The sequence below is a fragment of the Nematolebias whitei genome, chromosome 14, assembly GCF_014905685.2.
Source record: "Nematolebias whitei isolate Nwh7 chromosome 14, NemWhi1, whole genome shotgun sequence".
Lineage (NCBI taxonomy): Eukaryota > Metazoa > Chordata > Actinopteri > Cyprinodontiformes > Rivulidae > Nematolebias > Nematolebias whitei.
The window spans coordinates 38,824,721-38,845,526 of record NC_056511.1 but is presented as its reverse complement, the minus strand read 5'-3'; the positions used below and the strand labels follow the sequence as shown (position 1 = coordinate 38,845,526).

Here is a 20,806-nt window from a genome sequence, read left to right as displayed (position 1 = left end):
TCTTCTCCAGAAGGTGTCAGTATAACCTCAACAAAATTTAACTCCGACACTGTTTGTGTTGTCCACTAGGGGTGCTATAACTTCCTGTGGCGTTCGGTTGACATCCTGTTGTTAGCCGCTTAGCTTGAAGTTAGCTTCGGCTAAACTCGGTTAAAATCAACATTTCTGAACGGATTTTTTGCACAAACGTGGCAAAAGTTTTGCAATCAGACTTTATAGCTTCAAACATGAGTTTTTGGGACAATATTGCAGCTTTATTTAGTGATTTTAAGCGTAGCTAAGGCTCCGGTCGTTAGCTGTTTAGCTTAAAATTAGCATCGCTAGCGTTGTTTAAAAACATCATTTAATGACGAATTTTAGACTCTAACGTGGCAAAATTTCAGCGAATATGCTTCGAAGCGCTTAGCCAGCGTGTCAAAACCACTTTAAAGTTACTTTTCAGCTTTAAAAAGCAGATTTTATTTCCCTATGAAAACGAATTTCATTTCCGGGTCACGTGACTGAAATCACCAATGGCAAAGCAGCGCAGGGTTGAGAGGGGATGACGTAGCCACGTCAGTCAACCTTCTCAGCAAATCAGAGCGCTCCACAACAGGGAATTCAACCAATCAGGAAAGCGTTTTCAGCCAGCATGCTAGGTTTAGCCTGAAAATAGTTCGTCAGCTTTTCGTCTTTTAAACTGTCAAAATGCACTTTTTCTGTTAAAAATTGTAACGAATCAACTCCTAACTGTGTTCTGAGGCGGCGCTCAGCTTTTAAAACGTTTATCCATCTATTCAAAATACTCGTTCAAACTCAACAGAACCGAACTGGACCACAGTCCTGGTCTTTTCAGCAGAACCTCAGTACTTTTAAACAGAATCAACGTTTTCCACAGCTCATCAGCTTTTAGTTAACATAACAGGCGTACAATTTCAGCTTTCATAAAGACTTATGACACAATTTCAGCTTCTCTGTGAGCTTCACTGAGCTCCACAGACAGACACGCTTAAAACATGCAGCGTTTCGCTTCAGGCGGTGCAGCTCCAAGCGCGCAGCTCCAAGCGCGCAGCTCCAAGCGCGCAGCTCCGGCTGCGTTTCAATCACAGCTGATAAACTGTTACTTTTTAACATACATGCCAACACGTAAATCAATCTTACACGTTTTTACAGTCATTTATGAGCACGTTAACGGGCCACCAGTTGTAGTGAGTCACGTGGGTACGTGTCACTAGTTGTAGTATGACAATATATCCCCGTATATATGCATACTTTTTCACGAGTTCCTCATCTTTCTGACTGTGTAATGTCGTGCATTGAATTTTAACAAAAATGTAACGAGAGACGTCATTTATCTTTGACCCATCAAAATGAATGCGGTCATTTATTTTCAGAATCAAAGTTTAACATCAAACATTTACATTAATTTGGCAAAATATGAAAATAATAACAGACAAGTTTCACAGAAAATGAGCTTCGAATCACTCGGCGGTGATCGAGGACTTTGCTTCAGATATTTCTAAAATATCTGTACTGATTTTATGAGGAAGAGAAGAGTTTTAAGATGAAATGGAGTTATCTTACAGAGAACTATGTGAGGGAATTAATCTGTTTGACCAGAACGTGCACGCTTCATCAGATCTCAGCTCGCCTCCGGTACACTTTAGGCGAAGAAGAGACCGTTACCTGGTTGATGATAGATCAGCTCGATAGAGAATCCTCCAGACCTTTCAGCGTCTCCGTTGAGAGCAGCTGAAATCCTTAGATAGTCGTGTGTGGTTTGTTCAAACAGAAGTTATAATCCCAAAACGTCTCTGGATCGTCTTGAATGCGTTTGCACCCAAGAATTCTGAACTCCTTTCATTCTTCAGAACTTTTCAGATTCTTAATTGTCAGCAACTCTGTAGTTCTTCATCTCTGGAATTCTTTTCCATTCTCAGTTCTTCTTGAATTCTAACATGAACTGGGAAGTTGCCACATTTTAAATGGGTCGACTTCCGGTTCAATTTAGAGCTTTCTGATTCGTGGATGGACCAGAAAGAGGTGTGTTTTTGTGATGTAAGATGTTATCATAAGTCAAGGATTGTTTTCAACATACAGAAAAGATTATTGCAGACGACCAGACTTCGTGGAGTCTCATGCTGTTGTATCTTCTCAAATAGTAAAACATGACATTTCTTCTCAGTAAACATTTTAGTTGACCAAGACTCGACCTTTCACATACTTACATTGTTTGGCTCATTTCAGACAGAGAATCAAGAAATGCATATTAACCTGATTTCTTCTTTGAATGAGGAATAAAAATCATTACTTACTGTTTATGTAAAATAAAAATGAGTAGTTCTTTCCAACCTGTAAGCATTGAATGGAACTAACACAATTTGATTATTAGACATTTGTAAAACAGTGATGATTATAAAAATTGTCTTTTCTGCTTGATTAATTCAAGAAAGAAAGTCACCAGATGGCTCAGACTGTATTCAGATCAATGAACATAACAGTCTCTGTCCATCTGATAGATTTGAGGTCATCAGGGTCAGATCAGGGTCAGATCAGGTTCACTACATAAGTATTTTATATGTGTGTGTGTGTGTGTGTTTAATTGCTCTTTTAGCTACTTTTGCCTGAACCTAACACTGTAAGTGAAACAAGGCATTTGTTGAGTTGCTGTAAATTATGCTATAAAACATGTTTACTGTCTCATTCCAGAAAACAACAACAACAAACAACAACATCCTTCATGATGGACAGACATCATGGACACCACAGCAGCAGCTGTCTTCACTGAAACATCCTGAACATGATCGTCACTGACATGAGGCCTCTGTCGATGGTTGAAGACGAAGGCTTCACTACAATAATCCACACTTTTAATCCAGGTTACAATAATCCACACTTTTAATCCAGGTTACACTCTTCCCTCAAGGACACATTTTACAAAGTAGCTACATATTGTGCAGGTATAAAGATACATTTGTATATATTTTTGTGTACATTAATTTTTTTAAGCTATTTGACTAACTTTTATTTTTTTATTATTCAATCTTTTACTAACAGAATAGTAAAATAGCAACCTGTTTTTTGTGTGAATTGCTATGTCAGTCAAATGTTCAATTTTGGAATAAAGGGGTGGAAATTAAAACTTTTTTTTTTTTTTTGCCGATTCATCGATTAATCGAAAAAATAATCGCCCGATGAATCGATTATTGAAATAATCGTTAGTTGCAGCCCTAGATCAGTCTTACATCAGGGAAACTAAACAGCCACTGGCCAAAAGGATGGCCCAGCACAGAAGATCAACATCATCAGGCCAGGACTCTGCGGTCTACACTCATCTCCAGGCCAGCGGTCACTCTTTCAGGGATGAAGATGTTCACATCCTGGACAGAGAGGAACGATGGTTTGAGAGAGGAGTAAAGGAGGCCATCTTTGTGAGAACAGGACAGCTTCACCTTTAAAAACTAGCTTTGTTTTATTTGCGTTAATTTATGGACAAATTAGAATAAATTAATAAGTAGTTAATTTTTTGTTTTTCAGGAGATAACTACGATGTTTGTGCCATCTGTTTGGATGAGTATGAAGAAGGAGACAAGCTGAGGGTTTTACCGTGCTCACACGGTAAATATAGTATTTGCTTTCTGCCGATGATCATGTTGGTGTAAAACCCCATCATATGAGCACATAAGGAAGATGGTCCCTGGGTAATTTTACGAGTAGTAATGATACTTTTATATGTTTATTTACTCGTGTTGTACTTTGTACTGTATAACGCTTGAATTGTCGCCGTTTTCTGACGAGCCTTTCAAAATGTTCCTCCTCGTTTTTTCAGCGTACCACTGTAAGTGCGTCGACCCGTGGCTCACGCAGACCAAGAAGACGTGTCCCGTGTGCAAACAACGCGTGACCAAGAAGAACCCGGAGCACTCCGAGTCCGACTCCGAGGAGGAAGCTGTGGGCCACAGAGAGGATGGAAGGTCGGAGGGCGACGCAGACTCTGAACGCACTCCTCTGCTCCGCCCCTCCAACATCGGGCCCCCATCCGGGAGCCCAGCCGACTATTCAGCCACCACTACCACCACCACCGCCCAGTGCCTCGCCTCTCCTGCACAATGCGACTCCCCCATCCTGGGCTACGAAGGCTACTACTCCCCGCAGGAGGACACGGACTCAGAAAGCAGCGACACGGGAGACGACCTGCAGCGCAGTGATGACGACACGGCCCAACTCATCGGCAGGGGTCGAGTTCTGGCCTGAGCTGTGTGCAGCCACAGCAGCCAAGTTTTAATGAACACAAAGGGGCTTTTCTACTTTTGAACATCGTTACTTTCAGATGGTAAGCTTCACTTTTAGAGCAACTTCCACTCAGGTTGGGTGATTGGACAAATCTATCGGTCACCAGCCGTTGGTTCGACTGGTGGAAAATCAAAAGTTTAACCTATCACCCAACACTAGCTTCCACGGTTAGTGAAATTTCATTTTACAGCCATTTTACTCCAGTAACTCATACTTTTAAGTGTCGAAGCAGCACTTTTACAAACCTTTTTTTTTTAAACCATTCCCTAATAAGTGTGTACATATGGTTGGGGGATCTTTGTTTTTATTTTTAATCTGATTTAGGTCTTTTTCACACATTTTATGAGTAAATTGTTTTTTTTGTTGTTTTTTTTTAGTGTCAGATTTCTCATTTAATGTTAAACTGAATATTGTTGTTATTCAACAGTTTTTCTTCAGCTCTTGGGTGGGAAGTTGAGCAAAGATTTAAACCGTTTCCAGTTCGTGAAGTTGAATAAACTCAGGTGTAAGGTTAAAGGTCAGTTGAAACGTAACAGAATAGGAAGTTTATATGGTTTAGTTTTGCAAATTGTTTTACCCAGTAATTTTTTTTCTATTTTTTTGTAAGCAAAAGAATCAAAAAGGTTTGATTTCCTGTTTTTTTTTAATGCACAGCTTAATGTTACATGATTAGTCATGGCACCTTAAGAGTTTTTCTTTATTTTATTTTTTTCTAGGAGCACAAATGAGTATTCGTACATTGGCCTTACGTTTCACACGTATGCTAAATGTTTAAAATAGAAGAGACAAAATAGACACTAAATTTTCTTTTTAAAAGTTTGTATTCCTTTGACCTGCGAGTTTCCAGTTTCTCAGAAGAGCTAAAAATCCAGTTTTTCCACAGGTTTGTTGGAAGCTCAGCAGAAATTTAACAGAACAGGTCGTTCACACTCGAGAGATGACCTAGATCTAGATAATCTAGAGAGTCATGCTGCTAAGTTGTGCAAAAAAAGCCCTGAAAAGATGTTTCGTCCAAATAGTTTTACGGCTGTAAAGAAATAATTTTTATGCATTTTACCTTTATAGGTTGACCTCTGCAGGAATGTAAGCATTCCTGTTGTAGTCATTTTACATTAATTCACTATAGTCAGGCAAACTCAGAGCAGGCTTGTTTATTTCCTAATGAGATTTAGTGCAATTCTTTTTTTTCAGTGTTTGAGAGAAGTTGTTAAAAATGTATATTAGCTTATTATTGTCAGATCTGTCACAGCACCTTCATAGCAGAGAAACATGCGTAATGTGTACATATTATTTGTGGGGGTTGGTTTGCATTCCTCTGCTCGTCATTAGCTCCACTTTTAAAGTTTGATTAGCACTTGTTGGCAGTATACTGTATGATAAATCAGAGCGACTGTTTCTATATTTACGATATGCGTCAAATATCTTTTGTACTGTACTTTTTCCTTTCTGTGCCTGTGCTTCAAGGACTGTTGACGGAAACATAGAAACCTTTTCACTCTTTCTTTTCGAACAAGCCGAGGGTTTTCATACATGTTCAGTGTCAAGAGTTGTTTTTATGTAAGGACAAACAGTATCTAAATGTTATTTGTGGAAGATTATATGACATTAAAATGATGCTGCCATATGCTGAGATATGAAATTGATCAAAAGGGTTATTCACACACGTAATTCATGATAATAAAACGCCACTATAATTAACAAAAGTTATAACTGAGTGTGGCATTATTACAGCTCTGACTATTGAATAATATCATTTATTACAGATAAGGTGTGTTTTTCTTTGCAGTCTTCCTGTTTTTCTCACACTTTTTATATTAAAGGGAGCTTGACTTTTTCTCTGACCGTTCCCTCGTTTGTTTGTTTCCGTTATTGAGTTTATGTAAAATGAAAAGACGTTGATACGGTAACGTAGTTTTGGAGATGAATGTTTTTCTGACTGGGATTGAACAGGGAATGTGTGTAAACAATGTTTTGGTGAAAGATATTCAAGCGGGGAGGAGTTACACTGGAGGAGGTTCTTTATATATTTTTTCTTGTCTTAGGCAGCGCAGAGTGACGGATCCTGACGAGTGGAGGGAGCAGTTTTAACTAGGACCAGTTGGCCCCCATAGATTAGTCCTCATCCACCCCAAGGGCCACCTCAGATAGGAGCCTCTTTTCCACCAAGATGCAGCTACAAGTCAAAATAGAAGTTTACGTTGCTCATTTTTCAAGTTCTCCAACTCGCAAGGTGAACGTGGTGCATGGTGGCCAGCTTGGATTCTGATGCGTCAACCTGATGATGACTTCTTACGCCCAGATGCAGCCACACACCCAAATGCAAGCTGGCGCCTCACAAGTTAACTAAATGGTTCCTATAGGTGTGAGTGAGAGAGTGAATGGTTGTAAGTAAACTTGATTTACGGTACATAATACTTTTCATAGATACAATCACAAAGTGCTTTACAACATACAGGGTTAAAATTAAACAGAACAGCTGATAAAAACAGTAAATACAACATTTAACTAAAAGCTTGTCTGAATAAAAGTGTCAAACTGCTTTTTAAAGGAATCAACAGAGACGGTCACATGAAGAGACGGGCAGGGCACAGCCTGGGTGCTACAGCCTGGAAGGATAGGTCACCCCGAGTTTTAAAACAGGTCTTGGGGACCTTTAGGAGGTTCAGCGCTGAAGACGGAAGGGTGCGAGCTGGAGAATAAGGAATCAACATTTCAGTGATGTATTAAGGGGCCTGTCCATTTCAAGCTCTAAAAGTTAAGACTAAAATTCTTAAATTCTAATCTCAACAGGCAGCCAACAGAATGTTTGTCTCTATGTGTCCCTGTGTTGGACTTGAGACCTGTCCAGGATGTCATGGGCACCAGTGACCCTCGCGACCCGAAAAGGAAGAAGCGGGTAAAGAGGATGGATGGATGGATGGATGCTCACAACCTGCACAGACAGTACTTTCTCTGTCCTGTCTTTGTTTCACAACAGGGAACAAATGGGACATTTTGCACATCGATCCTTGACGTGTCTCCTGCTGGACACACTGACGTCTACCAGCTCTAAATTCATCTGAGATACTGACGAGTACCAAAACATCACATTACACAACGAAGCATTAGCTACACGGAGTTTCATTATCCAAGAGCAGAACTAGTTTAAGTCAAGATGTATTTATAATAAGAAAAAAAAAGGAAATGATTAGTTTCAAAAAAAGCACAGCTCACCTAAAAAAAAATATATAATTTTCTGTTAATTAATTCCCGAACCTGCTGCGTGAACTAATTAGAGCTCAGCTGTGATGTTCTCATCCACGAACACCAAACTGGAAAAAGCAGCTGAACGGTGCATGCATGGAAAGCCTGCCCTGTTAATTTACCGTTTATCTTTTAACAAAATTGATTTAGTCACGTTAAATGATCGGATCTATTTGCTTCTGTCAACATGTTTGTAAAACAGGATTCTTTTCCAGAGCTGAATTCCTCTGGGCCGGTCATTCATCAAGACTTCCTGCGTGGACGGGATTTAGCTCTTTGAATCCACATTTCGTGTATCTTTAATCATGTCTCCTGCTGGGTGGAAGAAAAGACGATTCGTGTTTGAGCTCAGAGAGCTGTTAATGCTTCAGATGGTGGAGCAAAGTTTGGTCATGGTACTACATGACAGGCTTTCTGAAAGTTTGTTCATTATGGGGGAAATAAAGGCCCAGCAGCCTGACGTCACCGTCAGCGTGGCACAATAACCCTGGAGACCTTATAAAGGGACATTCTTCATAGTTTGGTGATTGGACGACGTTTGGAACAACCGATCAACTTTCTTTAGGCGTAACAGCCGAAAGGAAACAATGTCTTCATGCTCCTTTTTGCTGAGATGGTTTCTTTTGTTTATGTTCTTGTCGTTCTTACTGCTTGACTCGGGAGCGATTCCCCAACACCACCCAGAGGTAAACAAAAATATTTGTTGTTTGCTTGTGAGTTTTTGGTGTCAGTGCATGTCATCCTCGCTGTCGATGAAATAAAAAAAATAAAAAAAGATGACCATCGATTAAATGAGCAAAATATTTTCTTTAAATGGTTAGCTTTTTATCTTCCCTCAGCCCATTTTAACGGGTTAAACCGAATCACTTCATATTTTGAGCATATAAACATAATTTTCATGATCTATCAATCTGATAACACTTTTTGAAATAAAGTTACTAGAATTATTCATCCTCGACTCGTTTGGTGATTTGTTTATATGTAAATAAATCCCCTTATTTAGTTCCAAAATGCGTTTGGAAGTAATAAATAAATTAATGAGAAACCTTTTAATTCGTATATTTAAAAAAAAAAAAAACCTCTGTAACCCACGGCAACAATAAATGTCTTTTGCTTCCAGAGTTTTTTGGATGGCTCTTACCAAGCACAAATGACCTCCAGTCTTTTGAAAGCCAACGGAGGTCCTGCAGAAGACATCTCTTTTGGATCCAACGACGGTCAAACCTTGCTTGGGGTGAAGCCAGCGTTCTTGTTAGAGGACGAAGCCCAGACGGCTCGAGTGTGGCCTCGCACCATGCTGGACTACATGAGGCAGCAGCTGAGGTTCAGAGGAAGGACAAAGAAAAGCTCAAAGAAAGGATCCTCCTGGACCTTTACCCTCTAATGAAAGAAATCACAACTGTGAAAGAGAATAAATAATAAACTATTCTGTGAACACACAAAATATCCCGTGATTTGTTTTTGTTGTGTCCCAATTCAATTCAATTGTTGCTAAAAAATGATTGCGAAACTTTAAATGTTCATACATCCAGAAAAACAAAATGAACACTGATATTTCTGATTTGCGATGGAAACTCAAACCGTTTGTAGACTCTTTCTCTAAGACAAAACAAAATAACCATTTAGTTATATTGCATTTTGGAAATGAAAAACTAACAGTCACTTGTAGAAAATTTATATTTATATTAGAAATATGTTTTAGATTCTCAAGGGCTGCTATAAAAATACCCTACAAGCGTATCTAAGAAAAATAATGTTATTTTCACTGAAATATGCACAAATATATTGTCAAAATACTAACAAGCTTTTTTAAATGTCCAGAAACTGCCTTGCATTCGCATAAAATTTTACTTTCTGATCTATATTCAACCCATGTATTCTCAAATTATACCAATAATGTTTAACGTTTAAAAGATACACAAATATATAGTTGTGTGAGTAATTTAATTTGATAACAACAAAGTCCATGCTCAATAATACAGGTATAAAATCCAACATTTTTCAGTCAGGTCATATGGACAGTTTCTTTTTTTGTGCTGAAACGTTTCTCCTTAAATCCGAAAGAGAGAGATTATTGAGAATTATTGAGCATGGACTTTGTTGTTTTCAACCAGTTTGACAAGACAGTCAACAAGGAGGAGGGCCGGCAGTGGAGGAGGGGCGTACCAAAGAGACCATCTTATCACAAGCAGAACTGGTTTGTTCCACTTTGGAGTAAGATGTTGGAGGAAGAATCAGTTTTGTGTGTTTCCTTGACTGATGAAGACTTCCGGATTGAAGGCGAAACGTTTCATCACAAAAAAAAAGAAACTGTCCAGATGACCTGACTGAAAAATGTTGAATTTAATTTGATTTATTATTTTAACCAAAAAAATACTCAAATGTAGTTTGTTCACACAACTTTATTTTTTTCTTCATAATGCCTTAAGGTTTAATAATTTTAAAAAAAAAGAGCTAAAATATACAAATTTATTTTTGTTGTTTTTTGTTTTACACAACTATTATTTTTTCTTTTCAATTTTAATGGTTTTATAAATAAATGTTTGGTATTTCTCCTGCTCACCACGTGGGGGCGCTAGTATCACCCGGTTTTATAAATAAATGTTTGGTATTTCTCCTGCTCACCATGTGGGGGCGCTAGTATCACCCGGTTTTATAAATAAATGTTTGGTATTTCTCCTGCTCACCATGTGGGGGCGCTAGTAGCACCCGTCGCTGTTTGCTGAACACTGCTTGTTGCGCAACTCCGAGAAGAAGAAGGCGTACAAACGAGCGAGCACGATTTAAAGCAAGTAATTTAATTTCGAGGTAAAATATTTCCTTTCTTTTGTTTTATCGTGTTTTATCAGCTTTTTTTGAACCGTTATGACAGCACACTGTCTTATTTACATTAAAAGCGTCGATATTACGTTTAATTTTCGAAAATCAGTTAACACATTTGTAGGACGTTAGCACGTTTGCTAACGACCACTGTTAGCCCTCCCCAAATCGATATAAACAATTGTTCATACTTTTTGTTTTGATTTGAGTTGCAGCGCTATTATTACTTGTGTGTTTTATGTTTCACAAAATAAAGTAAGCTGGTAGAGAAATTTAATTTTTAAACTGTATCTCACGGTAGCACAGGAAGGGCTCTCTGTCAGGCCGTTAGCTTCAGTTTGTGTTCCTCTACGTGATTATTTTTCTTCACTCACTTTGAATTAAAATGACGAGGTGGAGAAAAACATATCAATGAGTTTGACACAGAAGCCTCTTTTTGTCAGCACTTATCATTCGGCAAAACATTTTTGGCCTGCATCAAATCCATTCCTGCACATTCTAGTTAAACTTTATTTTTTTTGCTTCTTCCCAGATGGGAGATGGGAGTGATGATGAGTACGACCGCAGGAGGAGAGACAAGTTCCGACGGGAGAGAAGTGATTATGATCGTTCAAGAGAAAGAGAGGATCGTCGCAGAGATGACTGGAATGACAGGTAGAAAATTAAAAAACTTTGTGGCAAATCTGATCAAATCTCTACCCCCTGCCACCTTTTTGTACCAGAAAAAATATTCAGACAGACGTGTAATGTTTTAATACTTTCTCATAACCTACTCTGTATTGGCAAGTACCCAAACTGAAGTATTCGTACCCTGTCTGAAAAAACTAACTTGTAACGGGACATCGCTACTTATAACAATTTTATATTATAACATTCATCACCTGTAAATATTGAATTCACTTAAGTATCACTTGGCGTATTTTTGCAATACCATATTATAATTTGTTTTAATATTACAGAATCAATATTCAGAGTGCTTGCCAGATGTACAGTAAGATAATAGGTTTCCCTGTGCATTAAAATATTACTCCAGTTTCCAGAACAATCATATTATTACCGGTAATAATTGTTCTCAAATGCAGGATCATTTTCTTCCTCTTACATTTTTCATCACTGAAGGTCTCTCATCATCATGAAGCAGGAGATAGTGCAGAGCATTTCATGTCGCTTTAAAATAATTAACGTGTCTCGAAGCCTCAAATGTCATCAGTTGTGATCGTGGAGAGGTTGAAACGAGCCTTGACAGTGTTTTGAACCAGTCTGCTTCAGAGAAGTGAGACAGGCTTTGGAGTCTGTGACAAAAATCTCTAGCCTTATGTGACATTGTGTAATTCTTCTGATGTTCTATGTAAATGAAACTTGATAGGACAAACAAAATCATGTTCTCTTTTTTTCAACGCCTCAGGGAGTGGGACAGGGGCAGGGAGCGCCGAAATCGCGGTGAATACCGAGATTATGACCGAGGTCGCAGAGAGAGATTCTCTCCATCCAGACATGACATGAGTCCCCAGCAGAAACGCATGAGAAGAGACTGGTGAGATTAATAACAGCACTGGTGACAAATTCTCCAGCTGGTTTCTCCTCTTATTCAGTTTGTATTGCATGTCCTGGCAGGGATGACCACGGTGGAGACCCATACCGTGGGGGGTATGACTTGGGATTTGGCGGTGGAGGAGGGCCGAGCTATGGCCCACCGCAGCACTGGGTCCACCCTGATCTGCACCTCATGCAGCCTCATCAGGGGATCCCCATTCAAGCAAGGTGAGGAATTAATTTGGTGATCATTGCGTTTTAGTTTTGAAGTTCAATGCCATTTTGTACTGCTATGTGCCTTATTTGATATTACCATTCACTATGTTTGATATTTGTCCCGTCGCAGGACGAAAAGGGGTAATTGGAAATACCCCCAGCCTATCTTTGTATGTTGTGATCATGATAACTTAAAAAAATAAGCAAAGTACCAACTTCCATTTTGGTGGGACTGCGTCTAGGTGTAAGAAAATTTGCTTTTGATAAATGGATCGCCACATCTAAATCCAAGATGGCTTCCACCATATATGTAAATGCATAAAACTTGTCAGTTGAATAACTTGGAAAAAGAAACGTTTCAAACGTCACTATCAAAAATTGGGTTGCCATGTCAAAATCCAAGATGGCCAACACCGTACCAGCCGCCCCTATCGTTTAAAAATGATTGGGGTGGCCAGAGGTTGTATCTATGGTAGCCAGGGCCACCATTGGCCACCCTCTGGCTCCTTCTTTGCACCTGGTCGTGGATAAAATTGTTCCCTCCACTTTCCAGGATCACTCTGTGCCACAAACAAAAATATAAAACGAAACTTCTCTTCTTCTACACAGTGTAACTCCAACCCACTTGACTATTTTGCACAAAACATTAAGGTTTGGCACAGTTGGTAGAGGGGTCACCTCTCAGCGAGAAGGTTGCCATATCGAATCTCGGACGGGAACCATTTTGGGTCGAGTTTGCATGTTCTCTCCGTGCATGCGTGGGTTTTCGACAGGTACTCCAGTTTCCTCCCACAGACCAAATAGAGGCTGACTGGGACTGTAACTAAATTGTCCCTAGGTGTGTGAGAGAGTGAACGGTTGTCTCGTTTGTCTCTGTGTCCCTCAGCGACGGTGGACATCGGTTTGTTTTAAATGCAAATTGCCCCACTATAAAAATGGCCCAGTAAAAGTCCCTGGTGGTTTCATTGACTTAACCAACACTACTTCTAACTTTGTTTTTTTAGGCTTGGTAACATCCACGACATAGACCTGGGGCCTCCCCCTCCCATAATGAAGAGCTTCAAGGAGTTCCTGCTGTCTTTGGACGACTCTGTGGATGAGACAGAAGCAGTGAAGCGCTACAACGAGTACAAGACTGACTTCCGCCGGCAGCAGATGCAGGACTTCTTTTTGGCTCATAAAGATGAAGAGTGGTACGACCTGAGCGGCCTTTTAACCCAACTGTGAAATTTAGACGTACTTAACCAATTTTATTCTTATAGTTTCAAGTTTTATCACCAGAAGTAAAGCGTTTTTTTACTTGTTCGTTCATTTTCACTGTTGTTTTAGACGTAGTATTTTAAAAAGGAACAAAATTTCAGTTTTGTTCTACAGTGAAATAAAATGTAACAAATAAAATAGCTAAGTAAATTTGCATTTAAATAAGAGTAATTAGAGTCAAAGGTATTCTGCTGAGACTTTTAGTGTTTTTCAATTTGATATACAATTCACACTTGTATATTGATTTTTAATGCGTACTACTTGTTCCACAGGTGTCGTGCAAAAAAAATGTTTTGACCTAACCTGTTCTTCCTTCCCTCACTTCCATGTTGACAACGATTTTTTTTTTTAACCCGAGATGAAAAGTGGAACTCATCCGCACCAGTCGGGCTTCAGATAGCGAGGGCATGCACTGCGCACAATGCAGTTGCTCTTAGACACACAAGTACCAGGGACTTTAGAAAGATAGCCGACTTGTCCTCTACACATGGAGGCTTTTTTTCTTCTTTTCTATATTTTTTTTCCCCTGCATCATTTTCTTTTTATATTTGGATCAAATCGGGTCCCAAAACCCAATTTGTGTGTGTACAGACACACCCCTGGGGTGAAGTGGAGCGCATTTTGACAGAAGATACCCCTCTGTGTTATTATTTGTTATTAAACTGGCAGAGCAAAAGGTAACTGTGGTCCACTAAACATATTTAATGTTACAATATGCAAATGCTTGATTTTGAATAATGTTTCTCATAATGTCTGGGTGAGTAAATTTTGTTTTTGTTTATTAAATGTAATACATTTTCATAATTACAGTCTAGAACTAGGATCTACAGACCCCAAAATGTACAAATTAATGTACTTTCTTCCTCTAAATAGCCCAACACTTTGGGTTTAAATAGATTTTTTGGAAATCTCATTGTAAATCTCAAATCTATCAATATGATGTCCAAAATGTGGCTCAGGTGTGTAATATGTTTTCTGTAAATTTTGCATCCTGTCCATCCCAACCCCCGTCATTCCCTCCCCACTTTCATGTGGATCCCAACTCTGGACGCAGGTTCAGGTCCAAATACCACCCGGATGAGGCCAGCCGGCTTAAAGCAGAGGCTCAGAGCGCCCTGCACAACCGCCTGAATGTCTTTCTGTTCCTGTTGGACAACAGCTGGTTCGATAATGTGTCCATGGACATTGAGCAGACCCCGGCCATCATCAAGGTTCTGGATGCAGGTGAGGTTCTCGCACAGCTCTAAGAGAAATGTTGCCCTCCTCCTTGTTTTGCACTAACAATGCAGTGTGTTGTTCGCCCTCAGCTGTGATAAAGATGGAAGGAGGGACGGACCACGATCTTCGCATTTTGGACATGCCACCTGAAGAGGAAGTCAACAGGGAGAAGTCTGCAACTGTTTCAGGAGGAGCTGAATCTCCAAAGAAGGAAGACCTCAAAACACTGGCTGGAGACCGCAAACCCTCTGTGGAAAAAGACAAAACTGAGAAGGTGTGTATCATTTTTTATGTTCTCCTGTTAGCAAAGATGTCAGAGTTGTATTTATGACGAACAGCTGTGCTGCAGGAGGAGAGTGATTCTGCCGGCGCTGACGGAGAGGTCGCAGCAGACGAGGAGGATGTGAAAGAGGAGGCAAAGAAAGAAGACGTTAAAGAAGAAATGCCTGAACCCAAGAAGGTTTTTGTTGCTCGTATTAATAAAATGACTTGTTTGAAACAGCCCTGATTGCTTCTGTTTTCATTTAACAGGCGAGAAGAAAGAGGAAGAGGAGCGAGGACAGTGATGATGAAGCCAGCGCCTCGGAGAGCGACTCCGATTCAGATTCAGACTCCAACTCTAACTGCTCCGACAAACCTGACAGGAAGGAAGAGGCAGAGGACAAGGAGGAAGAAGCAGAGGACAAGGATGAGGAAGAAGAGGACAAGGATGAGGAAGAAGAGGACGAAGGTGAGGAATCCAGTTTGGTCATTCTGATTTTACTTTCAAAATGCTTTGAACTGATTTTTGTGTTTTGAGAGTTTGTAATTAGGATATGAACATGCAGCCTATTCTGCTTTTTATACGCTTTTATTCTTCTTTTTTATTTTCTATTCTGCTTTTTAAGGTGGAACGTAGAGTCTGTGCATCCGTAAACCAGTTGTGGGCACGGTTCTGCTAATAGTGGAGCTAACTTTCAAATTAGCATTTTCGCAAACTTTGAAAACCTTTGGTGGAATTGGCTTCTAAATTTTAATCCAGTAAATTCAAGTCCGCTAATTTTTCTAAAAGACAGTTGTCTGCACCAATAGTGTACAGGAGAATGGTGATTTACACAGAGCCATGCTGAGCTAATCAAAGCTAAGTGCCATCTGGTGATGTCACAGTACTATCCCCCCCATATCTTCTGCAAACAGCCTCTGACTCGTGGTGTCAGTTTACAGCCAATAACAGAGACTTTAACATGAAGTTAAAACAAACATGAACAGTAAAATAACATGAACAAAAAAACAGTTTTCACACTGTCTCTGGGATGTGACTCTCTCACCCATTTCACACATTTTTACTTTAATACAGATTTATTACTGAGAATACTGATGATGACACACAGTAACTTTGTAGTTCGTTTGTGAAAGCACCACGAAGAGGATCACCAAAGTGAGTCGTCGTAGTAAATTGCATGATGTCCGACACACATTGAATGCACCACTCTGCTTCAGCACAGCAGAGTTCTGCTCCACCTCTTTCATTCCGATGGACCAGATTAATTTCTGAAAGCTCACCTCTGAACAGGACATGGATGATGTACTTGTGATTTATGAACCGTTTCGAGTTGTGTTCACTTACGTTGTCATATTACAGACAGTCTTGGTGTCAGCAACAGCAGTGGATGGAAAACGTTAGCACTTTAGTGTTAGCGTCCGATCTTTTTTTCTCTCTAGGTTTAGCATTAGCTATTTTTTGTAGTAGCTCTGCCCAACGTTTTCTTGTCCCACCCATAACTTCTGATCCATTCAAGATCATTTAGCAAAACTTCTTACACAGATTCATCATCACTAGCGGGAGTGTCATGTACACTTTTCATCACCCAGCTTCACTGTCAAGGTCACAAATCAAGGTCAAAGTATTTTCTTGTCCGAGCCATTACTGTTTTGCTGTATAATTATTTAACGGGCGTATAATGTGTTGTATTCTTTATTCTCGTTATCTAATGTCTTAGAAGAAAAGGAAAAGCCTGAAGTAGACGAGAAAGAAGAGAAGAAGGTCAAAGACGACTCTCCCAGACCGCGGCCTCTTCACAAGACTTGTTCTCTGTTCATGAGGAGCATTGCTCCGACTATTTCCAAGGCTGAGATTATCGCTGTGAGTTGAACCAACACTTTATAGACCACTCATATATTTAATTGTTTATGTGCTTCTCTGACATCATTTTTTTTCCCAAAGCTGTGTCGGCGGTACCCTGGTTTTCTGCGTGTTTGCTTGTCTGACCCTCATCCAGAGCGCAGGTTAGCTTAAAAAAAATAAAGACATTCTCTTGATTTACTTCAGAGAATGGAATAAAAAGTGAATCCTGTCTTTAAAAAAAAAAAATCCAGGTTTTTCAGACGCTGCTGGGTGACGTTTGACCGAAGCGTCAATATCAAGGAAATCTGTTGGGACCTACAGAACATACGTGTAAGTGTCACAAACAATATTTGGGTCAAACATTTTAATCTGTGGTGTTTTTTTTTTTAAATCTCTTTAAGGATTGGTTGTTTAAACATCAAATACATCAAAGTTTAGATTGATCTATTTTTTATAAGACTTGGCCCTGTTAGATTTTTATTCCTACTATCTTTGAGATTTTTTAAATCATTTGATCAAAACTGCAATTAAAGCATTTATTCAGTGACTTGTTTTTTTATTTGTGTGAGTTTTGAGCTGGTTGTTAAATCTGTCTTTCCCCCTTTTTTTTTTTTTTTTTTGCTCTTAAAAGCTTCGAGACTGTGAACTGGCTCCAGGGGTGAACAGGGATTTGGCTCGCAGGGTGCGCAACATTAATGGTATCACTCAGCATAAACAGGTGCTCCGCAACGACATCAAGCTGTCTGCAAAGCTCATCCATGCTTTGGATGAGAAGGGGAGCCTGTGGAGCAGCAAGCCTCAAGAGGACGGCCAGTCGGAGGTGTGCCCATCAGAACATTTCATGCAAAGTTAATGAATTATGAAGTTTTTAGCGACTCATTCAAGTACGCTTTTCTTTCCTAACAGTTGCCAGCTCAGAATCCGGTGCTGAAGAATATCACTGACTACTTGATCGAGGAGGTGAGCGCTGAGGAAGAGGAGCTCCTGGGCTCGGGGGGTGGATTGGATCCTGAGGAGAGCACCAAGGAGGGAAACCCGACTGAGATGACCGTGGAGAGGGACGACAAATTAGCCAAGGTTGAGCATGGCTCCAAATGAAAACATTTTTATTTTTGTTTTGATGCCTTTTTGGCTGTATTGTGAATAATATATATATATTTGTCAGGTTTTGGATCGTTTGATCTTGTATCTGCGGCTCGTGCATTCAGTGGACTACTACAACACGTGTGAATACCCGAGCGAGGATGAGATGCCCAATCGCTGCGGCATGATCCACGTTCGTGGACCGATTCCTCCCAACCGCATCACACAAGGAGAGGGTCAGTGTGCACAACACTGAGATTAAATGCACTTATTGTCAAACTGTGCGGCACTGAATGAGTATCTACATTAATCTTTGCAAACATTTTAACGTTTGAATTGGCAGTAATGTGTAATTGCTGTTTTTGTAACCAAATAAGATTTTAGTTAATAGCATGATTGGTGTCTGATTAAAATAAGCTTCATTAAGCTATGTTTAGAGCAACACATTGACAGAAGTTACTTTTGTTGCTCTTATTAGTGAGCAGTCAGGAGTCATATGTAATGTGTTAATATTGTTTAAAAAATGCATATTTGCTTTATGGCTATTGTAGCCCAATGAGAAATGTTTAAAGCCACATCTGTATTACTGATGTTTCACCACTACGTGTCACTACATCCTTCACACTGACATGACTCACATGTTTTGTGCTCCTGCTGTTTTCCTTACACAGTGCAACAGTGGCAGAAAATGATGGAGGAGAAGTTGGCTCCTTTGTTCAGTTTAAAAGAAGTCCTGTCTGAGGAAGAGGCAGTGAAGATGGGTCGTAAGGACCCCGAGGAGGAGGTGGAGAAGTTTGTGTCTGCCAACACTCAGGAGCTGGGAAAAGACAAGTGGCTCTGCCCTCTGAGCGGCAAGAAATTCAAGGTGAGCGTCAAAGCTGTGGTGACATTTCAACTTAAATGTTTTGATGCTTTCAATTTATTCATTTTAAATTAATTTTAAGGGTCCAGAGTTTGTACGGAAGCACATTCTGAACAAACACGGGGACAAAATTGAGGAGGTGAAAAAGGAGGTTGTGTTTTTCAACAACTTCCTGATGGATGCCAAGAGGCCGTCGCTTCCTGAGATCAAACTTCCACCCCCTCCTGGACCAGGGCAAGGTCGGCCACGCCGTTTCTCAACTCTTCATGTGGATCCTTTGAACTTGGACAGTGTCTGTGTAAAAATCCAAAAATGTCTTCTCCCCCCACAGGTTTGCTTTCTCCTGCTTTGCCTTTTCCTCCCCAAGGTCCTCAGGGTCCGATGGGTTTTGGTCAGCCTCGTCCACCTCTGATGGGATACGGCGGTGTGTTCCTGCCTACGTGTGTTCTGATAGCCAGAATGTTTCTCTCAGTCAGGCTTTAATTTCTGAATTCTTTGGTCACAGTTGGGCCTCCTTACCCACCCAGTCAGTTTGGAGGAGGCAGAGGAAACTATGACAACTTCCGCGGTCAAGGTGGCTACCTGGGAAAGCCACGCATCAGGTAAGTCCAGTTATAGATTACATTTTTGGACCCCCATTGAAAGGTGGATGTATTATGATAGTCATCCGTCCATAAACTTAAACAAGGTAAAGTTTAAACTTAAGGTCAAAGTTATAACAAGGTCTTAGCTTGTCTGGGCCGTTGCCATAGATTGTTGTTGATGGGAGTATATTGTGCTGCACGCGGTACTCTTGTTGATTATGCATCAAGTCATCTCTTATTTCTGCTGTTAGGGTAGGGATTATAAACTTTGTTTTTTAAGCTCCTTCTTGTTTCTCATTCTTGCCTCCTTTAATCCTGATCCATTTCAGAATGTCCCGAGGCGATCCACGGAACATCATCGAGTATCGAGACCTGGACGCACCTGACGATATGGACTTCTTTTAGAGAGTCCGCTCAGCCCTTCCTACCTTTACTCCATCACAGTGTTTTGTTCTGCCTGTTTTTGTAGTACGTAACATTATTTCTTTTCATAAGCATTTCATTTTGTAAGGATTGTGCAACTTCAAGATGCTTCTGTACTGCTGTAAACTGATTCATCAATAAAGTTGAGACCAAGTAAATGTCTCCCATGTTTGACTTGCGCAAACGACACAAAGAGTTGATAAAATAAAATAAAAAATCCACCCAGGAAGTTCCTCCGTGACACATCAAACCCATATCAGGGCGCTGAAGAGCCTGACTAATATTTTAATTTCACGTTTCTCAGAAAATTCACAGATTTCAGTTTATTCCAATAAAAAAAATGTAATTTGTTTTCTGTTCTTTACACACTGACACTGAATATTTAAACTGCAAACCAAATGAGAAATAAGGCTTCAAACAATCATTAAACCAATAATTTATTAGTTAAACTAGGTTTTTTATTGTCTAGATCACAAACAAATACAAAAGCATGTTGCACCATTTACAACATAATCTGTTTTATTCAAAACTATCACAACTACATAATGGTCCTCAAATTATAATCCATGTTAAAAACTTGATTTTTTTAATAGGAAAACATCTGCAGATATTGCGTTGTATACTAACAAAATGTTTAATTTTTATAACCTGTTGCGACGGGGACACCAGGAAAAGAACTGATTTATCAAAAAGCTACATCTTCATTTTAGATGCCAATTTAATAAAAGAACGACTTGTGGGACAAATGCTGGAATTTAAACCATTAGACCTATTAACAGAATTGTAACAAGACGTGTAATTATCTGATTAACTTCACTTCTATCATGTTCACAAAGCATGTTTAGTGAAACGGTTGCAGTTAAGAAAATAAGGCAAAAACACCAAATTTTCCAAGAAGTCCCTTTTAAGTTTAAAGCTGAAAGAAGATTGATAATATTGATGAAGAATTTTAGCTTTAAGAGGGCTCATAAGGTAAACAACATGAATAATGAGGACTTTAAAATGTGTCATGGGCAGGAAAAATATTAAATACTTCCAAGAGATCAACCACTGGAAGACGGCGAGTTAAAACTATAAATAGATGCTAAACATCGAAAAGATGCTGTGTTTCACATAATATCTGACAGCTGGAAACAGCTGTGCTGCACTTATTTTACCTGCTAATAATTTAAACCTTGTCTTCCAGTT

At 39.6% G+C, this 20,806-nt stretch overlaps 2 protein-coding genes across 2 annotated transcripts in view; both read left to right on the top strand.

Annotated features, from left to right (window-relative positions):
- Positions 1–4,337, top strand: part of rnf167 (ring finger protein 167) — a 19,779-nt gene extending 15,442 nt beyond the window's left edge. The window contains exons 8-9 of the mRNA XM_037687548.1: positions 3,517–3,597; positions 3,809–4,337. Coding sequence (XP_037543476.1) covers positions 3,517–3,597; positions 3,809–4,233 — 506 coding nt within the window. The 3' untranslated portion in view covers positions 4,234–4,337. The remainder of the gene's footprint in view (positions 1–3,516; positions 3,598–3,808) is intronic.
- A 5,908-nt stretch (positions 4,338–10,245) lies between these two features.
- On the top strand, positions 10,246–19,758 carry srrt (serrate RNA effector molecule homolog (Arabidopsis)). The gene is made up of 20 exons (XM_037687547.1): positions 10,246–10,323; positions 10,868–10,989; positions 11,741–11,869; positions 11,950–12,096; positions 13,089–13,277; positions 14,399–14,568; positions 14,652–14,836; positions 14,912–15,022; positions 15,094–15,292; positions 16,542–16,684; positions 16,766–16,827; positions 16,918–16,996; positions 17,298–17,486; positions 17,573–17,743; positions 17,832–17,985; positions 18,421–18,614; positions 18,694–18,850; positions 18,943–19,035; positions 19,117–19,213; positions 19,525–19,758. The coding sequence occupies exons 2-20, from the start codon at positions 10,868–10,870 to the stop codon at positions 19,598–19,600; spliced, it is 2,667 nt and encodes an 888-aa protein (XP_037543475.1). The 5' UTR covers positions 10,246–10,323; the 3' UTR covers positions 19,601–19,758.
- Positions 19,759–20,806: the final 1,048 nt, after the last annotated feature.

Coding starts and splice junctions, on each gene's coding strand:
- srrt (XM_037687547.1), top strand. CDS start 10,868: ATGGGAGATGGGAGTGATGATGAGTACGACCGCAGGAGGAGAGACAAG. Junction 15,023..15,093: donor AAATGCCTGAACCCAAGAAG/GTTTTTGTTGCT, acceptor TTCATTTAACAG/GCGAGAAGAAAGAGGAAGAG. Junction 16,828..16,917: donor GACCCTCATCCAGAGCGCAG/GTTAGCTTAAAA, acceptor AAAAAAATCCAG/GTTTTTCAGACGCTGCTGGG.